The sequence below is a fragment of the Phlebotomus argentipes genome, unplaced genomic scaffold (genome assembly GCF_947086385.1).
Source record: "Phlebotomus argentipes unplaced genomic scaffold, Phlebotomus argentipes genome assembly contig_2, whole genome shotgun sequence".
Classification (NCBI taxonomy): domain Eukaryota; kingdom Metazoa; phylum Arthropoda; class Insecta; order Diptera; family Psychodidae; genus Phlebotomus; species Phlebotomus argentipes.
The window spans coordinates 7,542,611-7,566,325 of record NW_026776162.1 but is presented as its reverse complement, the minus strand read 5'-3'; the positions used below and the strand labels follow the sequence as shown (position 1 = coordinate 7,566,325).

General features: G+C 48.3%; 8 protein-coding genes across 8 annotated transcripts; 2 read left to right on the top strand and 6 right to left on the bottom strand.

Moving 5' to 3' along the window:
* Positions 1-608: 608 nt before the first annotated feature.
* On the top strand, positions 609-5,366 carry LOC132265224 (protein dissatisfaction-like). The gene is made up of 6 exons (XM_059765802.1): positions 609-748; positions 847-962; positions 4,264-4,587; positions 4,641-4,895; positions 4,962-5,081; positions 5,143-5,366. Exons 1-6 carry the CDS (start codon positions 609-611, stop codon positions 5,364-5,366), a joined length of 1,179 nt encoding a protein of 392 aa, XP_059621785.1.
* On the bottom strand, positions 1,782-4,490 carry LOC132264769 (protein vreteno). Its single transcript, XM_059765085.1, has 3 exons — positions 3,865-4,490; positions 2,363-3,798; positions 1,782-2,302 (listed from the first exon to the last, which is right to left on the bottom strand). The coding sequence occupies exons 1-3, from the start codon at positions 4,083-4,085 to the stop codon at positions 2,172-2,174; spliced, it is 1,788 nt and encodes a 595-aa protein (XP_059621068.1). The 5' UTR covers positions 4,086-4,490; the 3' UTR covers positions 1,782-2,171.
* A 23-nt stretch (positions 5,367-5,389) lies between the features above and the next one.
* Positions 5,390-10,760, bottom strand: LOC132264768 (probable ATP-dependent RNA helicase DHX34). Its single transcript, XM_059765084.1, has 3 exons — positions 10,645-10,760; positions 8,852-8,932; positions 5,390-8,791 (listed from the first exon to the last, which is right to left on the bottom strand). Exons 2-3 carry the CDS (start codon positions 8,921-8,923, stop codon positions 5,390-5,392), a joined length of 3,474 nt encoding a protein of 1,157 aa, XP_059621067.1. The 5' UTR covers positions 8,924-8,932; positions 10,645-10,760.
* On the bottom strand, positions 8,995-10,757 carry LOC132264770 (GPI mannosyltransferase 2). The gene is made up of 2 exons (XM_059765086.1): positions 10,645-10,757; positions 8,995-10,531 (listed from the first exon to the last, which is right to left on the bottom strand). Exon 2 carries the CDS (start codon positions 10,488-10,490, stop codon positions 9,030-9,032), a length of 1,461 nt encoding a protein of 486 aa, XP_059621069.1. The 5' UTR covers positions 10,491-10,531; positions 10,645-10,757; the 3' UTR covers positions 8,995-9,029.
* Positions 10,761-10,953: 193 nt separating the features above from the next.
* LOC132265223 (uncharacterized) lies at positions 10,954-11,496 on the bottom strand. The gene has a single exon (XM_059765801.1). The coding sequence runs from the start codon at positions 11,494-11,496 to the stop codon at positions 10,954-10,956; it is 543 nt and encodes a 180-aa protein (XP_059621784.1).
* A 4,234-nt stretch (positions 11,497-15,730) lies between these two features.
* On the bottom strand, positions 15,731-18,066 carry LOC132265222 (sodium channel protein Nach-like). Its single transcript, XM_059765800.1, has 4 exons — positions 17,735-18,066; positions 16,870-17,672; positions 16,334-16,799; positions 15,731-15,962 (listed from the first exon to the last, which is right to left on the bottom strand). The coding sequence occupies exons 1-4, from the start codon at positions 18,064-18,066 to the stop codon at positions 15,731-15,733; spliced, it is 1,833 nt and encodes a 610-aa protein (XP_059621783.1).
* A 379-nt stretch (positions 18,067-18,445) lies between these two features.
* On the top strand, positions 18,446-22,245 carry LOC132264815 (ER degradation-enhancing alpha-mannosidase-like protein 3). Its single transcript, XM_059765143.1, has 8 exons — positions 18,446-18,808; positions 18,869-19,015; positions 19,080-19,232; positions 19,294-19,732; positions 19,961-20,845; positions 20,920-21,154; positions 21,491-21,753; positions 21,812-22,245. The coding sequence occupies exons 1-8, from the start codon at positions 18,678-18,680 to the stop codon at positions 21,887-21,889; spliced, it is 2,331 nt and encodes a 776-aa protein (XP_059621126.1). The 5' UTR covers positions 18,446-18,677; the 3' UTR covers positions 21,890-22,245.
* Positions 22,246-22,250: 5 nt separating this feature from the next.
* LOC132264816 (MTRF1L release factor glutamine methyltransferase) lies at positions 22,251-23,442 on the bottom strand. The gene is made up of 3 exons (XM_059765144.1): positions 23,148-23,442; positions 22,574-23,088; positions 22,251-22,502 (listed from the first exon to the last, which is right to left on the bottom strand). The coding sequence occupies exons 1-3, from the start codon at positions 23,346-23,348 to the stop codon at positions 22,256-22,258; spliced, it is 963 nt and encodes a 320-aa protein (XP_059621127.1). The 5' UTR covers positions 23,349-23,442; the 3' UTR covers positions 22,251-22,255.
* Between the last annotated feature and the right edge of the window lie 273 nt (positions 23,443-23,715).

Genomic DNA, 23,715 nt, shown 5'->3' with positions numbered 1-23,715 from the left:
TAAGAGTCTCAATGATTGATGAGGAAAGAAGGAGGAGGTATTATGATTGGAAAGACATTTGCAGCTAATCATCAGATTTTTGCTGTGCAAAGGGATGAAAATACTAGCATTTAGGCGCTAAATCTCGGATTAAAACAAGACTAACTCGACTAGCTAAAGAATAATTTCTTGCTATACGTTTTTAGTCAACTGATTTTATTGAAAGGATGTGTTGAGATGATAGAAATGGAAGTTGGGATGGAAAATGTAGAAGATATTTAGTTCTAGACCGCTTTTTTACTTTTCCCAGGTATTTAAACCCCTTAAAAATACTAATAGATCTCTCAATTCCTCCCTTTAAAAATGACAAAGAATTCAACAACTAAATTCGATATTGATAATAGTGTTAATTCTGTCTTTTATTTGCTATAAAATCAAGACTCTCACTGAGACTGTTCATTCTTCTCGAAGCAATCGAAGTGTAAGAAGTCTTTCTCTGCCCACAAATTGTCCACATTTCAGTCAAATTATCTCCCCCTTGAGCGACACAATATTCTCCGTGATATTTATCCTTGACCATATGCTTCGCAATTGAGGCTCTTATCGTGATTTCTCACGTGCGGCAGCAAATGACGGACTTCAAGCTGGCCGGATCCGGAAGCGGCGTCAGCGTGTTGTGCAAGGTTTGCGGCGATCGCGCCTCCGGCAAGCATTACGGCGTCCCGTCGTGCGACGGCTGTCGTGGATTCTTCAAGAGGAGCATCAGAAGGTAATTTCTCCCACACAGACGACGAGAGCATCTGCGGCGCTTCCCAGTTCGCCCATTTGCGCAAAGACGTAACCGAAACCTTGTCTTCCCATTCCCAGGAATTTGGAGTACGTCTGCAAGGAGGGTGGCAGATGCATTGTGGATGTTTCGAGGAGGAATCAGTGTCAGGCTTGTCGCTTCGCAAAGTGTCTCCAGGCCAATATGCGTCGTGAGGGTGAGTTTAAACATCGTGGAAAGAAACCCCCAAAGAAACCCCCTTCGAAATCTCTTGCAAACACGCGCTGAGCTTTACAGTTTCTGCAGCGGACAGAAAAAGAAGAGATGCGAATAGAAAGAGTCTCTCGCAAGTGCTTTATTTACCCACAGGAGGGTGTTTCTCTCCCCATTCGGTTGGTCTGAAAACTAATTGATTACACAAAATATTGACACAGTTGTCATTTTCACGCAATTAAACTCCAAATATGATCTTCAGCGCAGTGTATTTACACTTCCTTGAGCGTCCTTCATTAAGAGGGTTGCAAAAGTGGCCTCACGTTTCATTCTTTCTCACTCTCAATTTCCACCCTGTCCACTGCACACACACACTCCTTCTCCATCATCATCGTCATCACAATATCTTTAGCGACCCTTTTGCCACTGTTTTTGACTTCTTTGCATTTTGTGGGCGCACAGATTGGGAATTTCCACCGTGAAGCGCGTGTGGTCGACAAAAATCAGAGAAAACAAGGGTTCAAAAATGCTGGGGTGACTCGCTAATACGGCACACGAGTCACAAATTATGGTAAAGATAACAGGTGACGGTTCACATTGCATAACAAATAACTACCCAATGATATAACCATCCAAAGACCATTACCAGTGACATTCTTTATATTGATTTTAAGACGACAGGATAGCAATTTGGTGTCCAGAACGGAGCTCGCCAAATCACTTTTTAATTCTCCTTCCTCACCAGATTCACTCAGACATTGCAAAATTCCTGATTTAAGGCTTAAGAGGTCAATAAAGAAGTTTGAATACGAATTTATTGGGTATAATTTTCTTATTACAAATTGAACAACAGAAGACTTTTCAAAATAATGGCCAATAATTGAGATTATGGAGAAATGGTCGAAAAATTTTTACTGTTTTTCTGTGATTTTGATTTGTACTGTGAAAAGACGTTTTTTGAAGTCTTGTGGACATTTTTTTTTTTTTATCAAATTTTCATGAGTTTTTACAAGCAAATAAGCCATAAAAGGCATAAAAGTCTTCAATAAAACAAACTTACTTTTAGAGTCTTATTGGTCTTATCAAACTAATCTTGGCCAGTATTTTTGGCATTTTTACATTAAAATTACTGTACAAATTCATTTTTATGACCTTTATGACTTACCACAGTAATATGTACAATATGCTTCTATTTTGCTCATGAAACAGCCTTTCATATATTGTAGAGAGTGAGTTTGCAAAAATCCTCCCCGTCCAGCAATTCCTTGGCAAACAGACGCTTGTTCTGAGGCAGAAGAATTTTCAATTCTGCAATTCTGTCTTCAGACATTTCGTCAGAAAGACCTGAAAGAGGGACAATTATATGTTAATTGTGCACAATTTCATCCAATGCACTGAACTCACCCTCAATCTTGCATATCTTCACCGCGACAGGGAAGTCAAAGTCCACAGGAAGCTTTCGAGAGTTGCTGGTGTGAATAGATCCCGACAATCCGCAGTCCATCAGCACAATATTGAGAATCCTGTGCCGATTGGTGCTCTCGCAAATGGCTCTGTGCCACTTATTGTCCTCATCCAGTCTCACGAGGCACATATTCTGCGGCAGCGGCACAAACTTCTCGCCCAGATTCTCGCACTGCGTCTGCATCACTTCCCACTGATGCAGGAACTCAATGTACTGCGTGTAGATTGCACAAGTGATCAATCCGCGGTCGAGTCTAGAGTTGTCCAGGACGATAATTTCCACATTATTCGATGGCGTTATATCAGTTTCCTTGAGATTGTTGAGAGAGTGAGTTTCCAGCGTGATTTCGCTCACTGTTCTCCTGAGGAGACTCCTGAACTGCTCATTGACGATCTCACCAGTGTTGTATGCCTTCAAAGTCACCTCTGGAATTGATTCATCGTCAAAATCATCCCAGAAGATCTGCATTGTTCCTTCACTCCTACTGATGGCGTCCTTCAGTCTGTTGTTATACTCCAGAGCCTTGACATCCTTGAGATTGCAGCGGAACACGAAGCGAGGCTGCGCAGCCAATTCAGCGCTGATCTCCATCAGTTCTGTCCAAGGAATCTTCTTGATCTCTCCGAAATCCACCAGAATAACTGTTGACAAACTCGATGAGGCATCATGAGAGACAACAAAAGCCCTCGTGAAGATTTTCCCTCTCCTCGTCAAGGCCATGGAATGCGGTTTGGGCGGATTTGAGAGATATTTGGCACTTTTACCCAGCTTCTGTGCCTCGTTCATCAGCTTCAAGTAGTCCTTGTTGGCCGCCGGGGCGAGAGAACGCAGGAAAAGCTCTCGTGGATTGAAAATCGCAGTCACAATCACAAGTGACTTGCTTTCGGGAAAGCCGGCAGTTAATTCCCAAGGCTGGCAATTCACTGAGCACTTCCCATTCCTGTATATGCTCTTTCTCGTCATGCAATTGCTACAATTCTTTACGGAAAATTCCTTCACATCGGCAGCTTCGCCGTGAGAAAATACTTCAACTCCTGAATTGTCTCTCTTCTCCATTTTGTCCGTCTTCTGATGCTCCCTGTCGAGTCTCTTCACCCAAAACATATCGTGCGTCAGCAGGAACTCCTTCTTGGGGTCAAACTTCATCATCTCTGGATGCTTGTAGTCCTCTTCGGTGATCGGCAGAGGAGGAAATTCGTATGCAAAAGTGGGAAGATTGAATGGCGTTACTTTTTTCTCAGCCTCATTGTCGCCTTCGCACGGCACGAAAGGAATCGCTTCGATCATTTCCTCCTCTTCCGCCTCCTTGTTCCTCCAGAATTGCGTCCTCATCCCGAACACCCCATTGAGTCTCGTGATGGCGACTTCGCACTCCCTGAAATCATCCAGCAAGATGGGTTATCGACTTGGTCAGAGTTTGTCACTTTCACAAGATACTCACGCTTTCGACGCGTACGCCACGAAAGCCCATCGATTGTCTGGAGAATAGTAGAAATTGACGATTTCCCCGAATTTCATGAACAAGTTCTTAAATCCCTTCGGACGAAGTTCCTTGGGAATGTTGCCCACGTAAATCCTACACTCCTCATCATCTGCTTCCTGCACCGGAACAAACTTCGCCGGTTTCAACTCCTCAATCGCTGCCGAGATGTCCAGAACCATTTTTGCACTAGAACTTGTTGAGATTCACACAGAACAGAAGGAAATTTTGAGGAAACACGAGAGAATTGTTTTCATGCCGGCCAAAAACGCACCAAACTGACATTCACAATGTTGACGCGATGTTTCTTCGCCGCGCGGAAAAATGATAGAATTTTTGTAAATTTTTGAATTCTTCCAGCCGTTCAGCACGAAAGAGCGCCAAGATCGTGCTCAGGAGCTGGGAATCTCACTCTTCACACGCCCTCGCCATTCGACATCTACCCACAGCGGCGCACGTCCTCAAGCCACCTCCTCATGCCCTTCCCACTGCACCTGCCCAGCGTCAACTTCGGCAATTTCTCCTCAATGGACACGCCCAGATACTTCCCATCCGCCGCTCCCTTCCTGGACTCCGTGCATCATCTGCACAGCAGCAGCACGTCCAGATTCAACCGAGTATATCTTCTGTCCGAGAACATCTTCGGCAACACCCTGGAAACGCCATCAACAGACGTCCCAAAAGGTGAGCACGGAAATCGTGAGAGGTTCTTTAATCTTTGAGAAGTCCCTTCGCAGGATCAGCCAAAGAGGACGAAGTGAGCAGCTCTGAGGAGTCTGCCATGTCTCTGTGTGTCAACACGAGGAATCCTCAGCAAAGGGAGGCGATCTTCGAATCGGCAGCCAAACTTCTCTTCCTCGCTGTGAAATGGGCCAAAAATGTGCCATCTTTCGCTCAACTTCCTGCCCGTGACCAGACAATTCTCCTCCAAGACTCCTGGGCGGATCTATTTGTCCTCACAGCGGCTCAGTGGGGTTTTTCAGCTGATCTCAGTAAAAGTCTCTCTGCAAAAAATCATTTGAAAGTCCTTTATTAAAATAATTTCTTTGGCTTTACAGACATTTTTGAGAAAGCTGAAGACGCTTCCCGCTTCCAGAAGGCCATCAACCAGTTCTCCCTCTCCCGAATAGACTACACCGAAGCGGCCTGCCTCAAGGCCCTGATCATCTTCAAGCCAGGTAGTGAACTTCATCTCACATTTCCTTCTCTAACACATCTGAATTCTTGTCTAAATTGCAGAAAGCATCGGATTACTGGCCACGCATCAGGTCGCTTCGCTCCTGGACCAGACCATTCAGCTGCTGTACGAGAAGTGCGGAGGCATCCGCCTAGGCCACCTGCTCCTGCTCCTTCCCGCCGTGAAGCTGGCCGCGGATCCAACGATGATTCAGCAAACGTTCTTCAAGCGCACCATTGGCGAAGTCGCCGTCGAGAGAATCCTCGAGGATCTCATGAGGACGTAAATAAAAAATGCTGTAATAAATCCCTAAGATTTTCGCACTTGACACTTTCTCTTGTGGCGTAGAATATCAATGCCGGAATAGAAGACTTCCTGGCAGTGTTCGCATTGATAACTTTTCGATCCTGAAGCTTTGGCAGTGGAAGAAACTTCTTCTTTACTCTCTTTCTTGGGCTTCTCTTTTGCTGCCTGACAAATTGATTGATGCTGAAGCTTCTCAATTCCTGTGGAATCGAATTTGACATCACAATTCTTGCATTCCCACTCATTCCTCAAGTCCATCAAATTTACACTCCACTCAGTTTCCTGCACACTTCCGTAGATTACGTTATCCGTGAGGTAAATTCCTCCTCTCTCGCCAGGAGTGTAAGATTCCTTACTTTCGCCAAAAGGATTGGGTTCCAGCTTCACAGGATCCTCTTCATCCTCAGTTCTGCCCTTGAAGTGACTCTTCAGATCCCCAGCGAGAAGCCTCCTGATCGTGTAGTATGCATTGGAGTTCATGAAGAGCGTCAAATCATCCCACAATTCCTGCTCCAGTCTCTCCTGTTCACCATCAGATGATTTCGTCCTGCCCTCATCGACACTCTCCGTGAGAACTTTGAGCTTCTCCTCCAGCAACTTATTCCACAATCGCCGCAGCTTTGACGCTCTGTGGAGTAAAATTAACCCAGATTCGGGCACGGGAAAATCCATACAGAGCCAAGAATCGCAAATTATCCTGGAGCAAGTGAGATTCGTGTCGATGGCGTGCGCAAAGAGGAGAAGCGTCTGTGCCGCTGGCATCCTCAGGGTGTTCATCAAGTAGGGCTTAGTCGTTTCCAACAGGCTTAAATAGCAGAGCAACTGATGCCTCGAGCTGACGATCAACTTCGTCCTGTAATCGCCAATCCCATCGACTCTGTCGCTGTCGTTCAGCTGCAGAACATCCGGATTATTGGCAAAGTATCCCATAGGATGCAGGGAAGTGAAGGGTTTGGAATTGGTGTGATAGAATTGCTGACCAGGAGACTTGCAGTAGTTGAATTCATCGCCAATCGCCACCTGAGGATACAATCCACTCACCAGGATCAACTTCAGCGTCATCACATCTCGATAACTGCAAGCAGTGGCGCTGGATAGAAGGCTCTGCATCTTGCGGTTGTCATTGCTCAGTCGAAACTCCACATCTCTGATATCCACTGAACCATCATCCTCATTGTCTTCCGTCTCAATTTGCCACGAGTCACTCTTGAGCAACTTCCTCTTCCTCGGAGTCTCCATTCGATGCTCCTTCCGCAACTGTCTCAGTTGTTTCAACTCCCCATGTCGGATAATCTTCTCGGCGCTGGTCAGCTTCCTCGTCTCCATCGCCTCCAGCAATCCACAGTCCGTCAGGAGATCCTGGAATTGACTGCGCAACTTTGTAATCTCGTAGAATCTCTGCTCTTCCAGGCCGCGTCGTCGACACCAATGCTTCGTGTTCTCCACCTCCTGTCCACGCTCCCGGCGTCCTCCAGCTTGCTTCAGCTCCAGCCACGCCCGGACAGCATTCAGCAGCGTAATGGGATCACCATGATCAGACTCCAGCTCTTTCCTGGCCGTCTCGCACTCGTGATCGCGATATGCACGATTCGTGAAGGGCGTTTGGACACTCAGAGCAGCCGCCAAGGTGAGAACTGGCTGCAATTGCTGGAAAACACTACCCATCAGCAGCATCTTCCCGATGGAAACATCCACAGGCAGCTTGGCCAGAGCCATTCCCAGACTCGTCAGGCACTCATTAGCCGTCAAGGCGTCGTGCTGCTTCAGCGACAGAATTGCACTCTCGATTCTCTCCATCGGCGGCGCTTCGACGAACGGAAAGAGCCGCGCATTGGGAAGTCCCATGGAAATCATCTGCAGCAAGAGTCTCTCCAGCGGCACTCGATGAATCTCTGCCACAGAGTATGACTCCAGATCTTCGTACTGCTTCTCAGCATAGAGACGATAGCAAACTCCGGGTCCAGTTCGTCCTGCGCGTCCTTTTCTCTGCTCAGCCGACGCCTTGGAGATCCAGAACTCCTTCAGCCTCTGCATTTTGCAGGCAGAGTCGAAACTCATTTCCTTCATCTTCCCCGAATCCACAACAAAGCGAATCCCATCGATTGTCACTGAGGTCTCTGCGATGTTTGTGGACACAATGCACTTCCTTATGCCTTCAGGAGGATATGCAAAGACCTTGTCCTGATCCTCGAGCGAGAGACTGCTGTGCAGAGGCAGAATAATCCAATTGGGGTTCTTCTCCGAATACTCCTTGGCCGCATCAACGACTGTTGTGATCTCATTGATGCCACTCATGAAGATCAGCACATCGCCACGCTCTGTGCTGGGATATTTCTGGTTAATCATCTGCAGAATCTGAATGTACGGCTCAGGACTCAGCTTCTCTGAACCTCTCCCTCTGCTCGGCCCCGCGACGTCCTGTATCTGAGGCATGTAGTGCAACTTGATGGGATACAATCTTCCTGGCACTTCAATCACTTTCGCCTCCTCGGCGGCAAAATAGTCACTAAACAATTTGATATTGATTGTGGCTGACATGAGGATCAACTTCACATCCTGACGCACTTGAAGCAAACACTTTGACACGCCCAGGAGGAAATCCCCATGCAGATTCCTCTCGTGAATCTCATCCAGCACAATCACGTCGTATTGCGACAGATTCGCCTCCGTGGAGAGTTGTCGCAGCAGAAGACCTTCAGTGATGAAGCAAATGCTGGTGGATTGATTCTTGCTCCTCTCAAAGCGTATCTGATAGCCCACTTCCATCCCATACTCGCACAGCATCTCGTGCGCCACTCTTTTGCTCAGAGAAATGCACGCAATCCTCCTGGGCTGCGTACAAGCGATTCCTCGAAAGCCACTTTCGTGCAGATACTGCGGAATTTGCGTAGACTTTCCACATCCTGTATCGCCAGCGATTATCACCACTCTGTTCTCCTGCACAGCCTTGATGATCTCATCCTTGTACTTCGCCACCGGCAAATTTGCCTGACTCTTGCGCAGCTTCTTCAGTTTCGCAAACTTCTCCTTCTGTTTGAAGTCCAGATAATGTAGCACAATTTGTAAAAACTGCTTCAATCTCTTGGTGGTGATCTCTTTGCAATACGTCGAAAGACGTCCTTGCAGCTCTGAAAACTTCACCGTCAGCTCGAGATTGGTGAAGAACATCTTGCTGTACTCAGTGTGAGATCTTTGGGACGTTTCCACAGGCTCAGGTAAGATGCACTGCCCACTCTTCTTCAGAAGACTCTCATAGCGCGACATGAAGAGCCAGAAATCCCGCACATCCTCTACAATCTGATCATTATTGGAGAATCCCACGAGGACTCTGGTCAAATCCGCCTTGAAGTCCAGGAAAGAGAAGTTCACGAGATTTGTTTCCTCATTTCTGTCCCGCGAAGAGTGCTGTAATGAATATACAAGTGTTATTTAATCGATTTCTTATCACATTCATGTTCATTGTACCTTTGAACTCTTTCTGCGGCTCTCCTCGTCACTGCTGTCGCTATGCCGCCTCTTGGATGACTTCCTGCCCATCGTGTGTCACTGAAAAATAGAGAGGAAAGAGAAATATGAAGGGAAAGAGTCAGAAAGAAGTGATTTTTGGCGTCATTTCGCAGTTTATTGAAGCTTAAGGTACAATTCAAGTCCATGGGAAGTTGTTGCTGAAGAGAATTGTGCCGGCGTAGAAGTAGAAAAAGAACCACACGACTAGATATCGTCCACTGACATTTGACTCTTCTGACCAGCAGTGCTCCAGGAAGGCGAGATCAATCATATCCGTCTCCTCGTCAATGTTGTGAACGCTGCCGGACAATTTACTGTGAATACTTTGCCGCGCCACGTCTTGAGGCGTCGTCGAGCGCACGTAGCGGAAGGTTTCCGCCACTGTCCAGTAGAGAATGGGACTGGCCGAGGCCAGCATGCGCGTGGTGACTTGCACGTGGATGAAGAGGACGCAGAAGAGTGTTAGCAGCGTTGCGTGCATGACAAAGACGAAGATCTCCACGTCCGTGCGACGCATTGTCTTTAGCAGTGCGTCAGAGACGAAGATTCCCAGTCGAGTGGCGTAGCTTCGATGGTGACGCACGTAGTGCAGGAATTTGCTGCAGATGACGATGACCACGGGCATGGCGAGGAGGAAGTTGGGCAGTTGCTTCAGCTCGTAGTAGCGCAGGAAGCCCACGTCCCAGTAGTGACTCTGCACAAAGCTGTACGCCATGGGGATCTTCTGCGCGCACCAGGGCGACGACAGGTCCGTCTTGTTGCCCGCCAGCGTGAAGTTCATCGCCTGCGCGTGCGAGACAACGTGCGCGGGGAACTTGATGTTGAGCTGGTGGCAGAAGAGGTAGAAATGGTAGGCCTGCAGCAGTCCAAAGTGGAACACGACGAAGAAGGATATCACAGCCGATTTCAGTACCACGCCCAGGAATGTCCTCACGGACAAATCTCGGATGATGCGGCGCAGGGCGAAGTAGCAGAGGAAGCCGATGTTGAGCAGCCCATTCGAGCGACAGAGAATGCTGAGGCTCAGTGGGAACGCGATGGACACGGAGATGTCCTGCACGCACTGGTTCATCACGGTGAACGTCAGCCACGCGAAGAGGCTCTCGGTGTAGGGGGCACTGAAGAAGACCGAGGCGGGATTGAAGCAGAAAAGAAAGACCACAATCTTGGCGCGACTCTTCTGGCCCAACACGCGACAGCTCAAGTCGTACAGACTCTGGACGGCCTTCATGAAGAAGAACACATTCAGACACACCGCCACCAGGAGGAGAGTGCTGCGCAGGGAGAGGACGGGCAGCAGGTACAGCAGGCAGTGGGCAATGGCGCGAATGCAGAGCGGGAAGAGTGGGAAGAAGGCCAGGGTGTTCTCATAAGTGTATCCGTACTCTGCAATGTGCAGAAAATACTGGCCATCCCAGCGCCGAAAGCCACCCAGGAAGCTCTCCACGAGCCAGTCGAGCTGTCCAGCCTGCTCCGGAGCCACGGGTGACTCGAAGACACCGGCATTGTGATCCGGAAAGATGAGATTTGAGAGAAATTGAATGTTGATGAGGGCAAGGCGACTGGCTATGGCAATTTGTTGGATCGATATCTGCATTATTCTACACGCTATGGACTCAGTAGACAGAAGAGTACACCCTACAAGAGACCAAAAAGGCACCACATGTAGAAAAACCGCACGAGAAAAGCCTCCCTTTGGGGCGCTTCCTAGACTGGCAGATGAAATGTGAGGCTAGGTGTTGGATTCTTACCTTTTTTCAGGTGTAGTTGTGCATAATTCCAAGAAGTTCTACACTCTCACGCAGCTTTTGCAACTCCTCTGTAGGATTACTTCATTTTCCACAGGATCCTGGCAGGATTTCACGGTATTTCCACTGTTTTTCTCAGAACTACACCTTTGTTTTGTCTGCGGTGAAAAGTTTTGTGAGCCGCTGAAATTATTGGAGGCGCCCAGAGAGGCCAGAAAAATAACATAGAAATTCAATTTTTCAAAAAGCCAACAGTCGCTTTTATTCTTTTCATGGAAAATAATTTTTCTCCGCGTGTCTCGTGGTCAGATCTCACGATGACGAGTCGAATGGGGGTGGAGGAGTCATCGATATCTGCGTGGTGGTTTCGGGAAGAGCATCTGGCCACGTGGGCGAGGTTGGATCCGTGGAGATGGTTGTTTCCGTTGGCGGCGACGGCGTGGAAGCAGTTGGGCCGGGCATTGTAGTTGGTGGCGGGTTTCCTGGGGGTGGTGTGGGAGTTCCTGGTCCCTCTGTGGTAGGCGGCCAGTCGGGAATCAGTCCTGGAGTCGTCGTGGTGGTTGGTGTGCCCGGACCGTCAGTGGTTGGCGGCCAATCTGGTGTTCCTGGCGGCGACGTTCCAGGAGCATCACTTGTTGGCGGCCAGTCTGGTATACCGGGTCCTGGTGAACCTCCAGGAGCATCGCTAGTCGGTGGCCAGTCGGGTATACCGGGTCCTGGCGTCGTTGTGGGACTTCCAGGACCGTCGGTCGTTGGCGGCCAGTCAGGAATTGTGCGGTCATATCTCGCCACAACGTTTCCACCCGTGAATCTACTGCCACACACCAGGACAATCACGATCACCAGAGACTTCATGACTCTGCAGAAAGTTCAACACTGACCAGAAAGTTTCTTCTTCGGTACGCAAATGGAGACTGAAATTTTCCTGCCATCGGCCAACGTCTTAAAAGCTCTTCTGAGTCTTCATTGAGTGTTCAGTGAGTCTCTATCTCAGCAGGGATTAGCGAAATCAGAGACACATAACATGACGGTGAATGTGACTAAGGCACGGGATTAGCTTAACTGGAACCCATTAAAATCCCATCATTGATTTCTCATCGTCACGCATTCCTCAGTGGCAGTCCAGGGACAGGGAATTTTCCTCTGCATTGCACAATTTCCTTACCAAATTGTCAAAAAATTGGACGTCGAAACTCATCATTCAATCGGCAGATTAATTTTTTGTCTTTTGTGGTTCACTTTCTCCGCGGGAAAGTTAAAATTAGTCATTTTTCAGTGCTTTCTTATCAATCGACCTGGAAAGAGATTAGACAAAAAATAGCACCGAAAATTATCATTTTATCAAATATCGCGTTATCGTGAAAGTTGGACATATTTTCCCAGTGAAATGTCAGGGAAGATCAGTGTTACAATTAATTATATTTTGGCGAATTGTTCAGGTCAATTGCACAGTGAGTTTTTGGCCACCGATCGTCATATTATGTCTTTTATCACACTTTGGCGCTCTTTATCGCACGGGGAATTATATTGACTGCTTGGACGCCACCTTCGCTGGGCCAAATAAACGCTATCTCTGGTATTTTTCCCAGATAACGCTGGCCAGTAGTTGTGAGTAGCGATTCTACCGCTGGACTGCAATTTGCCTTGTTCTCATCTTCTGCCTACGTGATCTTGTCACACATTCCAGGAAGACCTTTGGAATGATCATCGCCTAAATTGCTTTATTTCCAGGCAATTGTCACCAGACACGCCCTGATACAATTTTCACGTGCGCACAAGAATTTCTGTGAATGAAGAGCCCTAAAACGCGCCCAAAGAGTGGATTTCCTCATGATCTTGAGCTTGTCTTGAGCACGTGTTGAAAGAGAAACATATTGAAACATCTCTTTAAAAATATCAGTGTTCTTGTGAAATTATTTAGAGTACATGATAAAGACTCTTCTTGAGAGTCTCTGGATGAATCATAATATCGTTCAATGACCCGAAAATCCTCCTTTAAGGCCAAGTTGTGTCTCTATTGGCTCCCGAAATGCCCTGAGATCCCGCCTCGACTTGCAGTCTGGGAAGATTTGTCTGTGCCATTGGATGCTCATTCGTCACAAGTCCACTGGAAGCCGTCGAGCTCTTCACGATGAATGGCTTGAAGATCAGCAGTAAGATCAGCACGCAAGCTCCGCAGAATAGTGACACGAACACGAGTGCAACCACTTTCCACTCTGGCTCTTTTTGTGGCTCGGGCTGTGTCGGATCGTCAGTTATTGGTGGATCTGTTGGAGGAGTTGTGGGCTCCTCAGAGGGTTCTGTGGATTCTGTGGACTCTGTTTCTGGATCATCTGTTTCCTCTGGTTCTTCTGTTGTCTCTGGTTCTTCGGTTGTCTCTGGCTCTTCAGATGTCTCTGGTTCTTCGGTTGTCTCTGGTTCTTCTGTTGTCTCTGGTTCTTCTGTTGTCTCTGGTTCTTCTGTTGTCTCTGGTTCTTCTGTTGTCTCTGGTTCTTCTGTTGTCTCTGGTTCTCCTGTTGGAGGAGATGGGGTATATGAGGGAGTTGGAGGATCTGTCTCTTCTGGCTCGGGAATCTCCCGAGGAATACACTCTTCCTCTAGCTCTTGTCGTTGAGTGTTGAAAACCTGCAGGAAATCGATGAAGATTCGTCCATTGTCGTCTTTAACTTCTGCCTTGATTGTGATCTATTGGGGAAAAACGGAAAAAGTATCGCTTTTACAAATGAGCAACAATGTGATTCACTATCTCTAATCATTCTGGCCACCTTTGCAAAGTCACCAGATAAGTATTCCCAAAGAAAGCGAGTTTCAACGCATTTTCTTCTCCTGATAGGCGAGTGTTATCGCTCACACTGCGGATTGGCCCGCTTTTGGGTCCTCCTGAGGATTTACCTTGAATGTGTTGGGCAACTCCACGCTGCTGTCCTCGAAGAAGTTGAACAGGGCGTGCTTGTACCAGCCATAATCAGGTCCTGACAGGGGCATATTGAGCTCAATTAGATTCAGAGGATCCAAAACGTCGACAATCTCGATGGTGATTTCCGTGTCCTGCTCGTAATACGTGGGCAGATGAATTCCAGAGTCCATATCGAGAATGAACTCATTCGGCAGCTCAACACAAGCTATTCCCGGACCTGTCTTGGCCAGGAGTCCCATAGACTCTTCCCTCAACTCTGGTGGCGCATCGTTCTCCTGCTCGTACGAGCTCAGATAGAATTCCTCCTCGGATGCACATGAATTCAGAACTGTTTCTGGGGTAAAATCAATGATCTCACAGTGAACCTCTTCAGTGGCCACGAAATCCCACTGAGTCGCGAGCAAGAGATTAAAAAGAAGCACAATGCTCTGCAGCACCTTCATTTCGTCGCGCGAACACCAAAATACTGACAAGAAGTCTCCGCAACTGAAGCATTCCCAGTCGATATCTTGGGCATTAATATGGCACAAATAATCAAGTCAATTACGGCTTTATTGGTGGTAAGAGCAGCCACTCAAAAGTGTTGTTGATAATGAGAAGTTTCCAATGGACACAATCGCCACCAAAACATGATTGATCGCAGCCGCAGATAAATCAGGAATAATTTATTTTCTCATTTGGCGGGATTCACACTAGAAATGTCCTTAAGCTAGGGATGATTGCTGGGTCTGTGCTGGAGTGGCGAGGAATGGATAGAAATCCCTGGGCGCGATGGCGTGAGTCCTGGTCATCAGGTTCAGGGCAAAGCGAAAGCGGCTCTAGTGCCTGTGCAAATAGAAGAAGATTGATGGAGGATGATGGTGATCTTTAGTGTGATGGCTGTGGGTTGACTCTGGGCAGAGTGAACGTGTTATTGCTACTGTACCGAGGCGGGAGTGTGACAAACATGTAGATGGCGATTCCCACTGCAAGATAAAGTGCCGATTAGCCGCGTAATCTCGACGCCGAGGAAAATGCCTTTGAACTCACCGGCGATTATGAAGAGAACGATGAAGACAATGGCTGTCACCATCCAGGCTGAAGACTCTGCTGCTCCTTCGGCTGGATCATCGGGCATCGGCACGTCCGTTGTGGGCGGCCACTCGGGAGCCACCCAATCACCATCTCCCGGCTCTCCTGGCGCTCCTGGAGCATCTGTGGCCGGTGGCCAGTCAGGAATTTGAAAAACCTGCCTCTTCGCCAATCTCGAGTGTTTCGCAGGATAATCGCACGTCACAGCGGCAATTAGCACAGCACATATCAATAACCGCAGCACAATCTTCATCCTGTTTGATCCTGAAACATGCACAAATGCAAATCCTGGTGATGATAAAATTCCGCGGCAGAATTTGGCCAATGAATTGATTGAAATCAAACTCAATACTGATTTCGGCGAGCAGACAAGACTTGTCTTGCCACAAAATTTATCGTTTAGTAAGGATTTCCATATCAGTTTTAACTTTGTGGTTTGGATGTGTTTCACAGAGATGTGATTGATTCGATTTTGATACCGACAATTTCCACGATAGTCACCTCTATAATTAATCAGCGCGTTACACACTTTACGATCGCCCAGTGAAAGAGTTGAATGGTTTTCGCGGGCGCGCCAAAGGGCGGAGGAGAATAATTTACGCGTCTTCCTGGCCTAGGTCAGTGTAATAAATATAGGTACATATAGTTTGCCGGTGAGATCTGAGGAATTTGGCTAGAAAGGTAGCTATCAAAACAAATAAAATGTTATGACTGTGTTTACGATCTTCGATAACGATCACGCAAGAATGAAGAACAATAAACTCAAAAATTTGTCACTGAATTCCATAATTATTCTTATCTCCATTAACTTTCTTTATCTTCATTGCATGTGCACAGAATTTAGTATTTTTTTTAACACAAGTACATATTTTTAAATATGAATTCAGTAAGTTGAAAGAACTAATTTTCAAAGTTTTAGAAGTCAATTTCCATTTATTTTAATCAATTATAGGATTAAATTACACCAGTTTTCTACAGCCACAAAGAAAAACACTCCTTTTGCATGGACTTAACTTAATCGCAAGCTCTGTGTCTGTAATCCATCATGGATTTCCACACAAGAAATCATCTACTGAGTCATTGGGCGAATTTTCCGCTCCTCTATATGTAGCCGGTCCTCTGGAGGTACTCCTGCTGGCGGATCTTGGCCGCGTACTGGTGCTGGGCGTCGTAGATCTCCTGGACGCGCTTCCGGCGCATGTAGCAGAGGTAAATGCACAGGCCTGTCATGAGCAGGAACAGGAGTATGAAGATGACGGCGACAACGAGCCAGGCGTTGTTGTGACCGTCATTGAGAGGCTGTGCAACGCGATATTTCACTTCCTGCTCACTCCTGACCAATCCCAGACACACGCACACAACGAGCGCGATTTCTCGGCCGGTGAACAACATGTAGAGAAAGACAATTAGTTCCTGGGACAGCGCGAAAATGGACAGAAATTGATGATATTCAGGCACTGTTAATCGAGTAATGAATCAAAACTGTGCGGTCGATACATCATGTCGAGATTTCAGGAGGGAATTTTTGCCCAATGACTCTCATTGCGCACACCAGCGCAGGTCGTAATCACTGGAATCGCGGCTGCTTTATCGCCCAGTATCTAAGTCTCTCCGCCAGCCAGATAAAGTGTCCATTCCCAAAAGGGCACTATCTCACAATGAGGTGCGATATTTACAGGAATTCTCGAGCTTCAGGGGGTTTACTGTCTCAGCTGTCTGTTGAGGATTCTCTCGATCTCACCATAGGTCATCCTCTCGTGCGTCTTCAGCACCGCTTCCTTGGGATACAGCTCTCTGTACACGCGGAAGGTGATGTGGTAGAGGAACTCGAGGATGGACACGAGGGAGAATCCCACGCAGAGACCGAGAGTTCCGCCCAGATTGCTCAACAGTCCATACCAAGAGTTCCTGACCGTCTGATGGTAGAGAACAGAGTCGGAGTTGGCAAAGTACACGTTCACAATGGACACATTCGTCTGGTTGATGTACTTCTCGAAGATGCCATTGCTGGGACGCTCATTGGGGTCCATGGAGATGTAGGAATTCGTCTGATCGACGCCGTAACGCACGTAGGAGCAGAGTGGCAGGCAATCGCGACAATCCAGAGAGTCCTCCATTTCTCGCTCCAGTCCCGGCACTGGCACTCGAGGGCGGTAGATCTTGACCTTAACTGGAAAGATTGCAACAAGCAAGATTTTGTGTGATCTCTAAGAACCGAAGAAAGACCGAGGAGAACTCACTCCTGTACTTCTCCAGGCAGGGCAGATGGTTGAGACTGCACATGGGAGTGGTGACAACGGCGAGATCCTGAAAGTTCCGTGGCAGGAAGAAAGGAACGCAGCCACAGAGTGTGGCTGCGCTGTGAATCTTGCATCTGACCAGGCAATCGCTGTAGCTGTAGTACATGTTGTACTCCTTGGCCAGATCCTCCGGGAACCGACATCCACGCTGATTTTCAGAGAAGAAGCGCACTTTCTGCAATGCCTTTACGATGATCACTCTCAGTTGGATGAAGGATTCCATGAGCGGCGCCACGAATCGCTTGATTATGAGTCCTGCCGAGGGATCTGGATAGTCGTGCGGATAGAAGATGTGAATATTGAAGCCATCATTGCTGAGGAGTGGAAAGTGGTAGTCGTCAGTCGAGGCGTTGATGACCACAGTCAATCCCTTGCCAATCCCTGTCAGTTTGGGATAGATCATCTTCTGCGTGGTCTTGAAGTCGTCCGTCTCGCGAAGGTAGTTGAAGGAGCAGCAATAGCCCTCAATCAGACGACGTCTGGTGAAGATCTTCTTGCAATTTACGATCTCCTCCTCGTATATGCACTGCAACAGGATGTTCTCGCAGTCCGGCATCAGGCGTTTCATCACATCCCTGGTGTCTATCCACTTCGCGGGATCGGGATCGTCGTAGTTGTCCACGAACTCCTGCAACCAAACGGCGTCCGCAGGATTGGGATCCAGGGCGTCGATTAGGTGGCCAAAGTACTTCAGCTTCTGAAAAATAAACTCCACAGACTGAATCCCATTCGAGCTATTGTGCCTGGAATGAATTCACACAACTCATTAATCCAAAATTCCACACGAACTCTTGAACTGACTTACAATTCCTGGGCATATTTCCAAGCCTTCGTCTTGCTGATTTTGTTGTTCGGGCAAATTGCCACAGCGGGAAAGGGGAAATTCCTGGCCGGATATTGATTGGAGATGAGTGTTGTGATCATGGGATGGGAAACGAAGAAGTTGTACTCGTGCAGAACCAGTTGAATTCCCCAGGCGGTGCAGAAGATGGGCATCCAAATGCACACAATCCTGCGAATCCAGAAAGTGTCTCCATTCACAAACTCGCGATAGCCGTGCAGATTGCTCGTCTCGAAGTACTCAATTAAGCACTTCCAGAAGGCAATCCTGAAATCCTTGAATCCCTTGAGTTTCATAATTTTCCACTGAATCACGACAACTTGAGCCAAAGTCTAACCGCAGACTAACTATTAAGGGGTTGCTTTGAGGGTGTTTTGTAGCAAATTTTAGGTGTGTAATTAGAGGAAAAGGCAGTAATTAGAGCACTGAAAGTCCTCCCAAAACCAATTGTGGGTGGGAAAATCCCACGCGCGCATTTTCCATATAAAACACGGTAATTAATTCAAAATGAAAATATAGAAAGCGCGATTTCGTTGAAATCCGTGAAAATACACCCATATATTTGGCTTGAGGCAATAAACTCTCTCAAAAAGGAGTAAAAGAGTGTTTTAGGGGACAAAATAATGATTTATTAAGGTAAATTGCTTCAGTTTTTCACAATTCCCACTCTTTTTTTCCCACCTGAAATTTCATCGAATTGGCAAATTTGATGCGCATCCCAGACACCAGAGGAGCGCTCGTCGCGCCAGTCAAAAGCACACGTCAGTCAGCGATGGTAGTTTTTTCAATGGAGACGGGCAGAAAGTAGTGTATTTTATATTCTAAATGCTAGTTTTAATTGGGAATTCAGGTGTTGCTGTTTGCCCAAACCACTGCTGGAGCGCATAGTGTAATGAAATAGTGAAGAATGCGAATACACAACGCGAGGGAGCGAACAATGGCGGGACTCCTGCTTGTGTCTCTCGTGGCAAGTGCAGCTGTGGCAGATTCGGCTGTGCCCACGGAGAACATGTCCACCAAGGAGCGCAACGAGCTCAAGTGGGTGCCCCACCTATTGCTGGGCGATAAGACATGTGCTGATTCCACTTTATGTTGCAGGGAGGAAGCCAGGGAGATGTTCTATCACGGCTACAATGCGTACATGGAGAACGCCTTTCCCGCTGACGAGCTGATGCCCCTGAGCTGTGCCGGACGCTACCGAGGAATTACCCCATCGCGCGGCGACATGGACGATGTGCTGGGAAAGTGAGTTGGAGCGTGGCCAGGGAGTGTTTGTGCCAGAGATACAAGAAAATCCGTTCTTTCACAGCTTCTCCATGACTCTCGTGGACACGCTGGACACACTGGTGATCCTGGGAGACTTGGAGGAGTTCGAGCACGCTGTGAAGCTGGTGATTCAGAATGTCTCTTTCGATCACAACATCATTGTATCAGTTTTTGAGACCAACATCCGCATGATTGGGTGAGAAATCACAGAATTTGAGAGCGTCTGGAAGGGATTCTATGCTTGATGTGTCTTTCAGTGGTCTCCTCTCTGCGCACATCCTGGCCGAGTACATCCAGAAGGAGGCCAACCTGATGATGTGGTATCGCGGGGAGTTGCTAGAAATGGCCAAAGACCTCGGCTATCGACTCTTGCCGGCCTTCAACACCTCCACGGGCATTCCGCACGCCCGCGTGAACCTGCGCGACGGCATGAAGAGCGACGAGCTGCGACATTCACGCGAGACGTGCACCGCGTGCGCCGGCACGATCCTGCTGGAGTTCGCGGCACTGTCGCGCCTCAGCGGCGAGCCGATCTTCGAGGTGAAGGCGCACCGCGCCATGGACGCCCTGTGGAAGATCCGCCACAGGGGCTCAGATCTCATGGGAACCACCCTCAATGTTCACTCGGGCGACTGGATACGGCGCGACTCGGGCGTGGGCGCGGGAATTGACTCCTACTACGAGTACTGCCTGAAGGTGAGTCTCCTTGAGGCGCGAGAAACCGGATTTGGGCGGATCGTCGCGCGGCCGCCGTGTGGATTGCAAAATCCCCAGTGAGAGACTCTTGCTGCATTCAAATTCACATTGGGAAATCGATCGCCAGCGCGCCCAAATGCGTCTTTCTTTCGGGCAGGGGGTTTATCAGTCTGCAGACGCTTGGCATCCGTTCAAGAATCCTAATGACACTCTTCTGTTCTCTCGCAGTCTTACGTCCTTCTGGGCGACGAGCGCTACTTGGCACGCTTCAATCGTCACTACAACGCCGTGATGAAGTACATCAGCCAGGGTCCGATGCTGCTGGACGTGCTGATGCATCGGCCGCACGCCAAATCGCGCAACTTCATGGATGCGCTGCTGGCCTTCTGGCCGGGCCTCCAGGTGCTCACGGGTGACCTGAAGCCCGCCGTGCAGACGCACGAGATGCTGTATCAGGTGATGCAGATGCACACGTTCATCCCCGAGGCCTTCACGTTTGACTTCCAGATCCACTGGGGACAGCATCCGTTGCGCCCCGAGTTCATTGAGTCCACGTACTTCCTGTACAAGGCCACCGGCGACCACTACTATCTGCAGGTGGGCAAGAAGGTGCTGCGCACGCTGCAGCAGCACGCCAAGGTGCCGTGCGGCTATGCCGCCGTGAATGACGTGCGCACGGGCAAGCACGAAGACAGAATGGACTCGTTCGTGCTGTCGGAGACCTTCAAGTACCTCTACCTGCTCTTCGCCGACGATTCGGAGCTCATCCTGGATCTGGATGACTTCATCTTCACCACAGAGGCGCATTTGCTGCCACTCTCACTCGGTCAGTTCACTAATGCGACGACGGACTTCAAGGATGAGGATGAATACCACATGCTGGACTTCATGCGCTCCTGCCCGAGTCCGAACAAGCTTTTTCCCAACACCGTGCGCCGACCCATTCGCGATCTGGTCACGGGCATCTGTCCACGAGTGTCCAGCAACAAGCGACTGCGCGCTCAGGACTTTCAGGTCAGCAATGCTGATCACCTGCGCACTGTTTACGACATGGGCATCACGATGGTGTCTCTAGGCGAGGGCAAAGTGCAATTGCTGCACAGTTTCTACAACGTGAGTCTGCCTGGTGAAATCCTTGAGAGAGAAAGAGAGTGATTGTATTGACTCTTGTGTGTGTGATTTTGCAGGCCAAATCGCCGGAAGACGCGGAGCGCGGCCTGGTGTTCATGCAGGAGATGGTGGAGTTGTCAAAGCAACAAGCCGCCAGTCCGACGATGCAACTCCAGGCGGTGTTCTTCAAGAAGCCAGACGGAAGCTACGAAATCCTCAAAGCGGGTCCTAGTCACTTCAGTCCAGAGCTCACAGATGATCAGTCCGTCCACCAGAAAGCCGTTCTCACCGAGCCACTTCGCCTCTGCGCTGGTGAGTTTCTATTCCCATCAATTTGTGGGCATTTTTTTGGACTTGTGAACTGCCAAGATTGGTATTCTCTTGCGTTTTGTTGCAATCTTGCTACTTTTTAACTCATTATTGGTTGGTTTTCTTGCGGATCTGAAGAATTTCAGCATTACATTATCTATGTTTACGTTCTGGTGCGATTCTAAGCGAAAAAACCATGAAAATTAATCATTTTTGACTGTTCTTATCTTCATTTCCTGTGCTTCAACGGAAACCAGTTTGTGTTTTCCCCAGAATCGCACATAATAATTCTTCTTTGGGTGTTTCTGTAGCGTTTTCTAACGAATTCTTCCTTTGCAGCCTTGGAGAATTCGATCGAGAACAGGATCGCCATCGTGGAGAGGGGCGATTGCACGTTCATCGAGAAGGCGCGCGCAGCGCAGAAGGGCGGAGCCTTGGCGGTGATCATCATTGACAACACTGCCAATACATCGAGTGATAATCAGCCGATGTTCGCAATGTCGGGCGATGGGAAGGACGACGTCACGATTCCCGTGGTGTTTCTCTTCTCCGCCGACGGTGCGATCCTCAAGAAGGCCCTCCAGGAGAATCCGGAACTAGAAGTGAGCCAAAGAAGGTGTTCTTGCTGGAAAGTCAATTTAAACTTGCGTTCTTTTGCAGATTTTCATAATGCAAATGATGGCCTTAGGCAAGAGATTGGCGAACGAACTTAATGTACTGCGGAATACGTTGAACTGAAGATGCAAAGAGAGAGAGAGAGGTAACAAAAAGCGGAAATTTTGTGATAAATGTGCAACAAAACACAAAAGGAATACAAAGACGTGAAGGAAAAGAGAAAGAAAGTCAAGTGATTAAAGATGTTTTTTTCGTACGGCAAAATATCCTGCAAGATTGTGTGTAAATAGTTTGTATAGAGAGAAAAAGAAAAGAAATTGGGAGAGTTTAAAGGCAAAGAGATCCAGGCGCGCATGTTATTGAAATCCACTGAAATACCTGTACATTCAATCTATCCTCGTAATTGTTTTTAATTACCCATAAAAGAAAAGAGAGTTTTACGAGTAATAATTCTTGTAAATAAAAAAAATAAGCGAACATTTCGCCTGTTTAAGCCTCCTTGACGATCTCCACGAATCTGTCGTTCTGGAAGAGATCTGTGTAGCTGGCCACGAACTTCAGTCGGAGACTCTCGCGATGAGCGTCCAGATATCGCACCACGAGTTCTGGATGCGAGGAATCCACCTCGAGCCACAGCGTTCCTTCTTCGGAGAGGAACTTGGACGCCACTCTGAGCACTGACTTGATCACATTCATCCCATCCTCGCCGCCGTCCAAGGCGCGCAAGTCCTCGTATCTGAAATCACACACACACAGAAGATGGTGGATTAGCGGGGAATTCTCCTTGAGATGAAAATCACAACTCACAGTCGAATCTCAGGGTCGAGATCCATGAGATCGTGCGACGAAATGTACGGCGGATTCGAGACAATGAAGTCAAACTTCACGGAGAAGTCGTCATCCTTCACTCTGTCGCTGATCTTGTGCTGTGACACAGAAATGCGATCCGAAAGCTTTTGGTAAATGGCATTCTTCAGCGTGAGCAGACAAGCCATGCTGCTCTGATCCACAGCCTTGCACTTGGCCAGCGGCAGCGCCTTAAGGAGTGCCAGCGACACGGCGCCACAGCCGCATCCGATCTCCAGGAACGTCACGGGATTCGTGGGCTCTTGCTTCTGCAGGATCAACTCCACGAGTTCTTCAGTCTCTGGGCGCGGAATGAAGACCGGCGGCTGCATCTTCAGCACCAGATCACGGAACTCCCACTCGCCCACGATGTACTGGATGGGCATTCGTGCCACGCGACAGTGACACAGCTTCTCGAAGTGATCCAGCTGCTCTGGGGTCAGAGACAAGTCCTTGCTTTCGCTCAGGTCATGAACCTAAAGACAGAAACTGAGATAACACTGACTGCAAGTGCAGGAGTCTCAAGTACAATCACCTGCTTCTGCTGCAGGACATGCCCGAGAATGTTGTCCAGTGACGACTTCACGTCCGGAACATTGAGCTCCTCAAGTTTGCTCCTCCAGGAATCAATGACATCAGCTCCACTCGCCAATGTCTTCGCCGCACGGCTTTGTCGCACCACAGAAATGGCACTGAAGTACTTGGAGGACAGCACAGGCAGGAGATTCCTCAGCATTTTGTGCGATTTTCACTGTTTATCCTGAGAAATTCACAGCTGCAACATCCTATGAGAAAATCAATGAATCTCTTCGACACACACTTTTTCCACCTTGCAGCTTTGACTGGTTTTCAGATTGTCGTTTAACAATTGATGAGTTTCACAGTGTCGGCCAGAGTGCGCAACTCCGCTAGATGTCTCTGAGAGACCATTGTCAGCAGATTGGATTTTACGCGCGAAGTAAATTCTTGTAGCCAACTTCACTGCGTCAGTTGTCAAAGTGTGCGCCATCAACATTGAGAGCGTCCCTGGGCGTAAAAAACATTTTCCCGGCAATTTTCAACAGAAAATTGAAAAATATGGACTTCCTCGAGTATTTCATGGA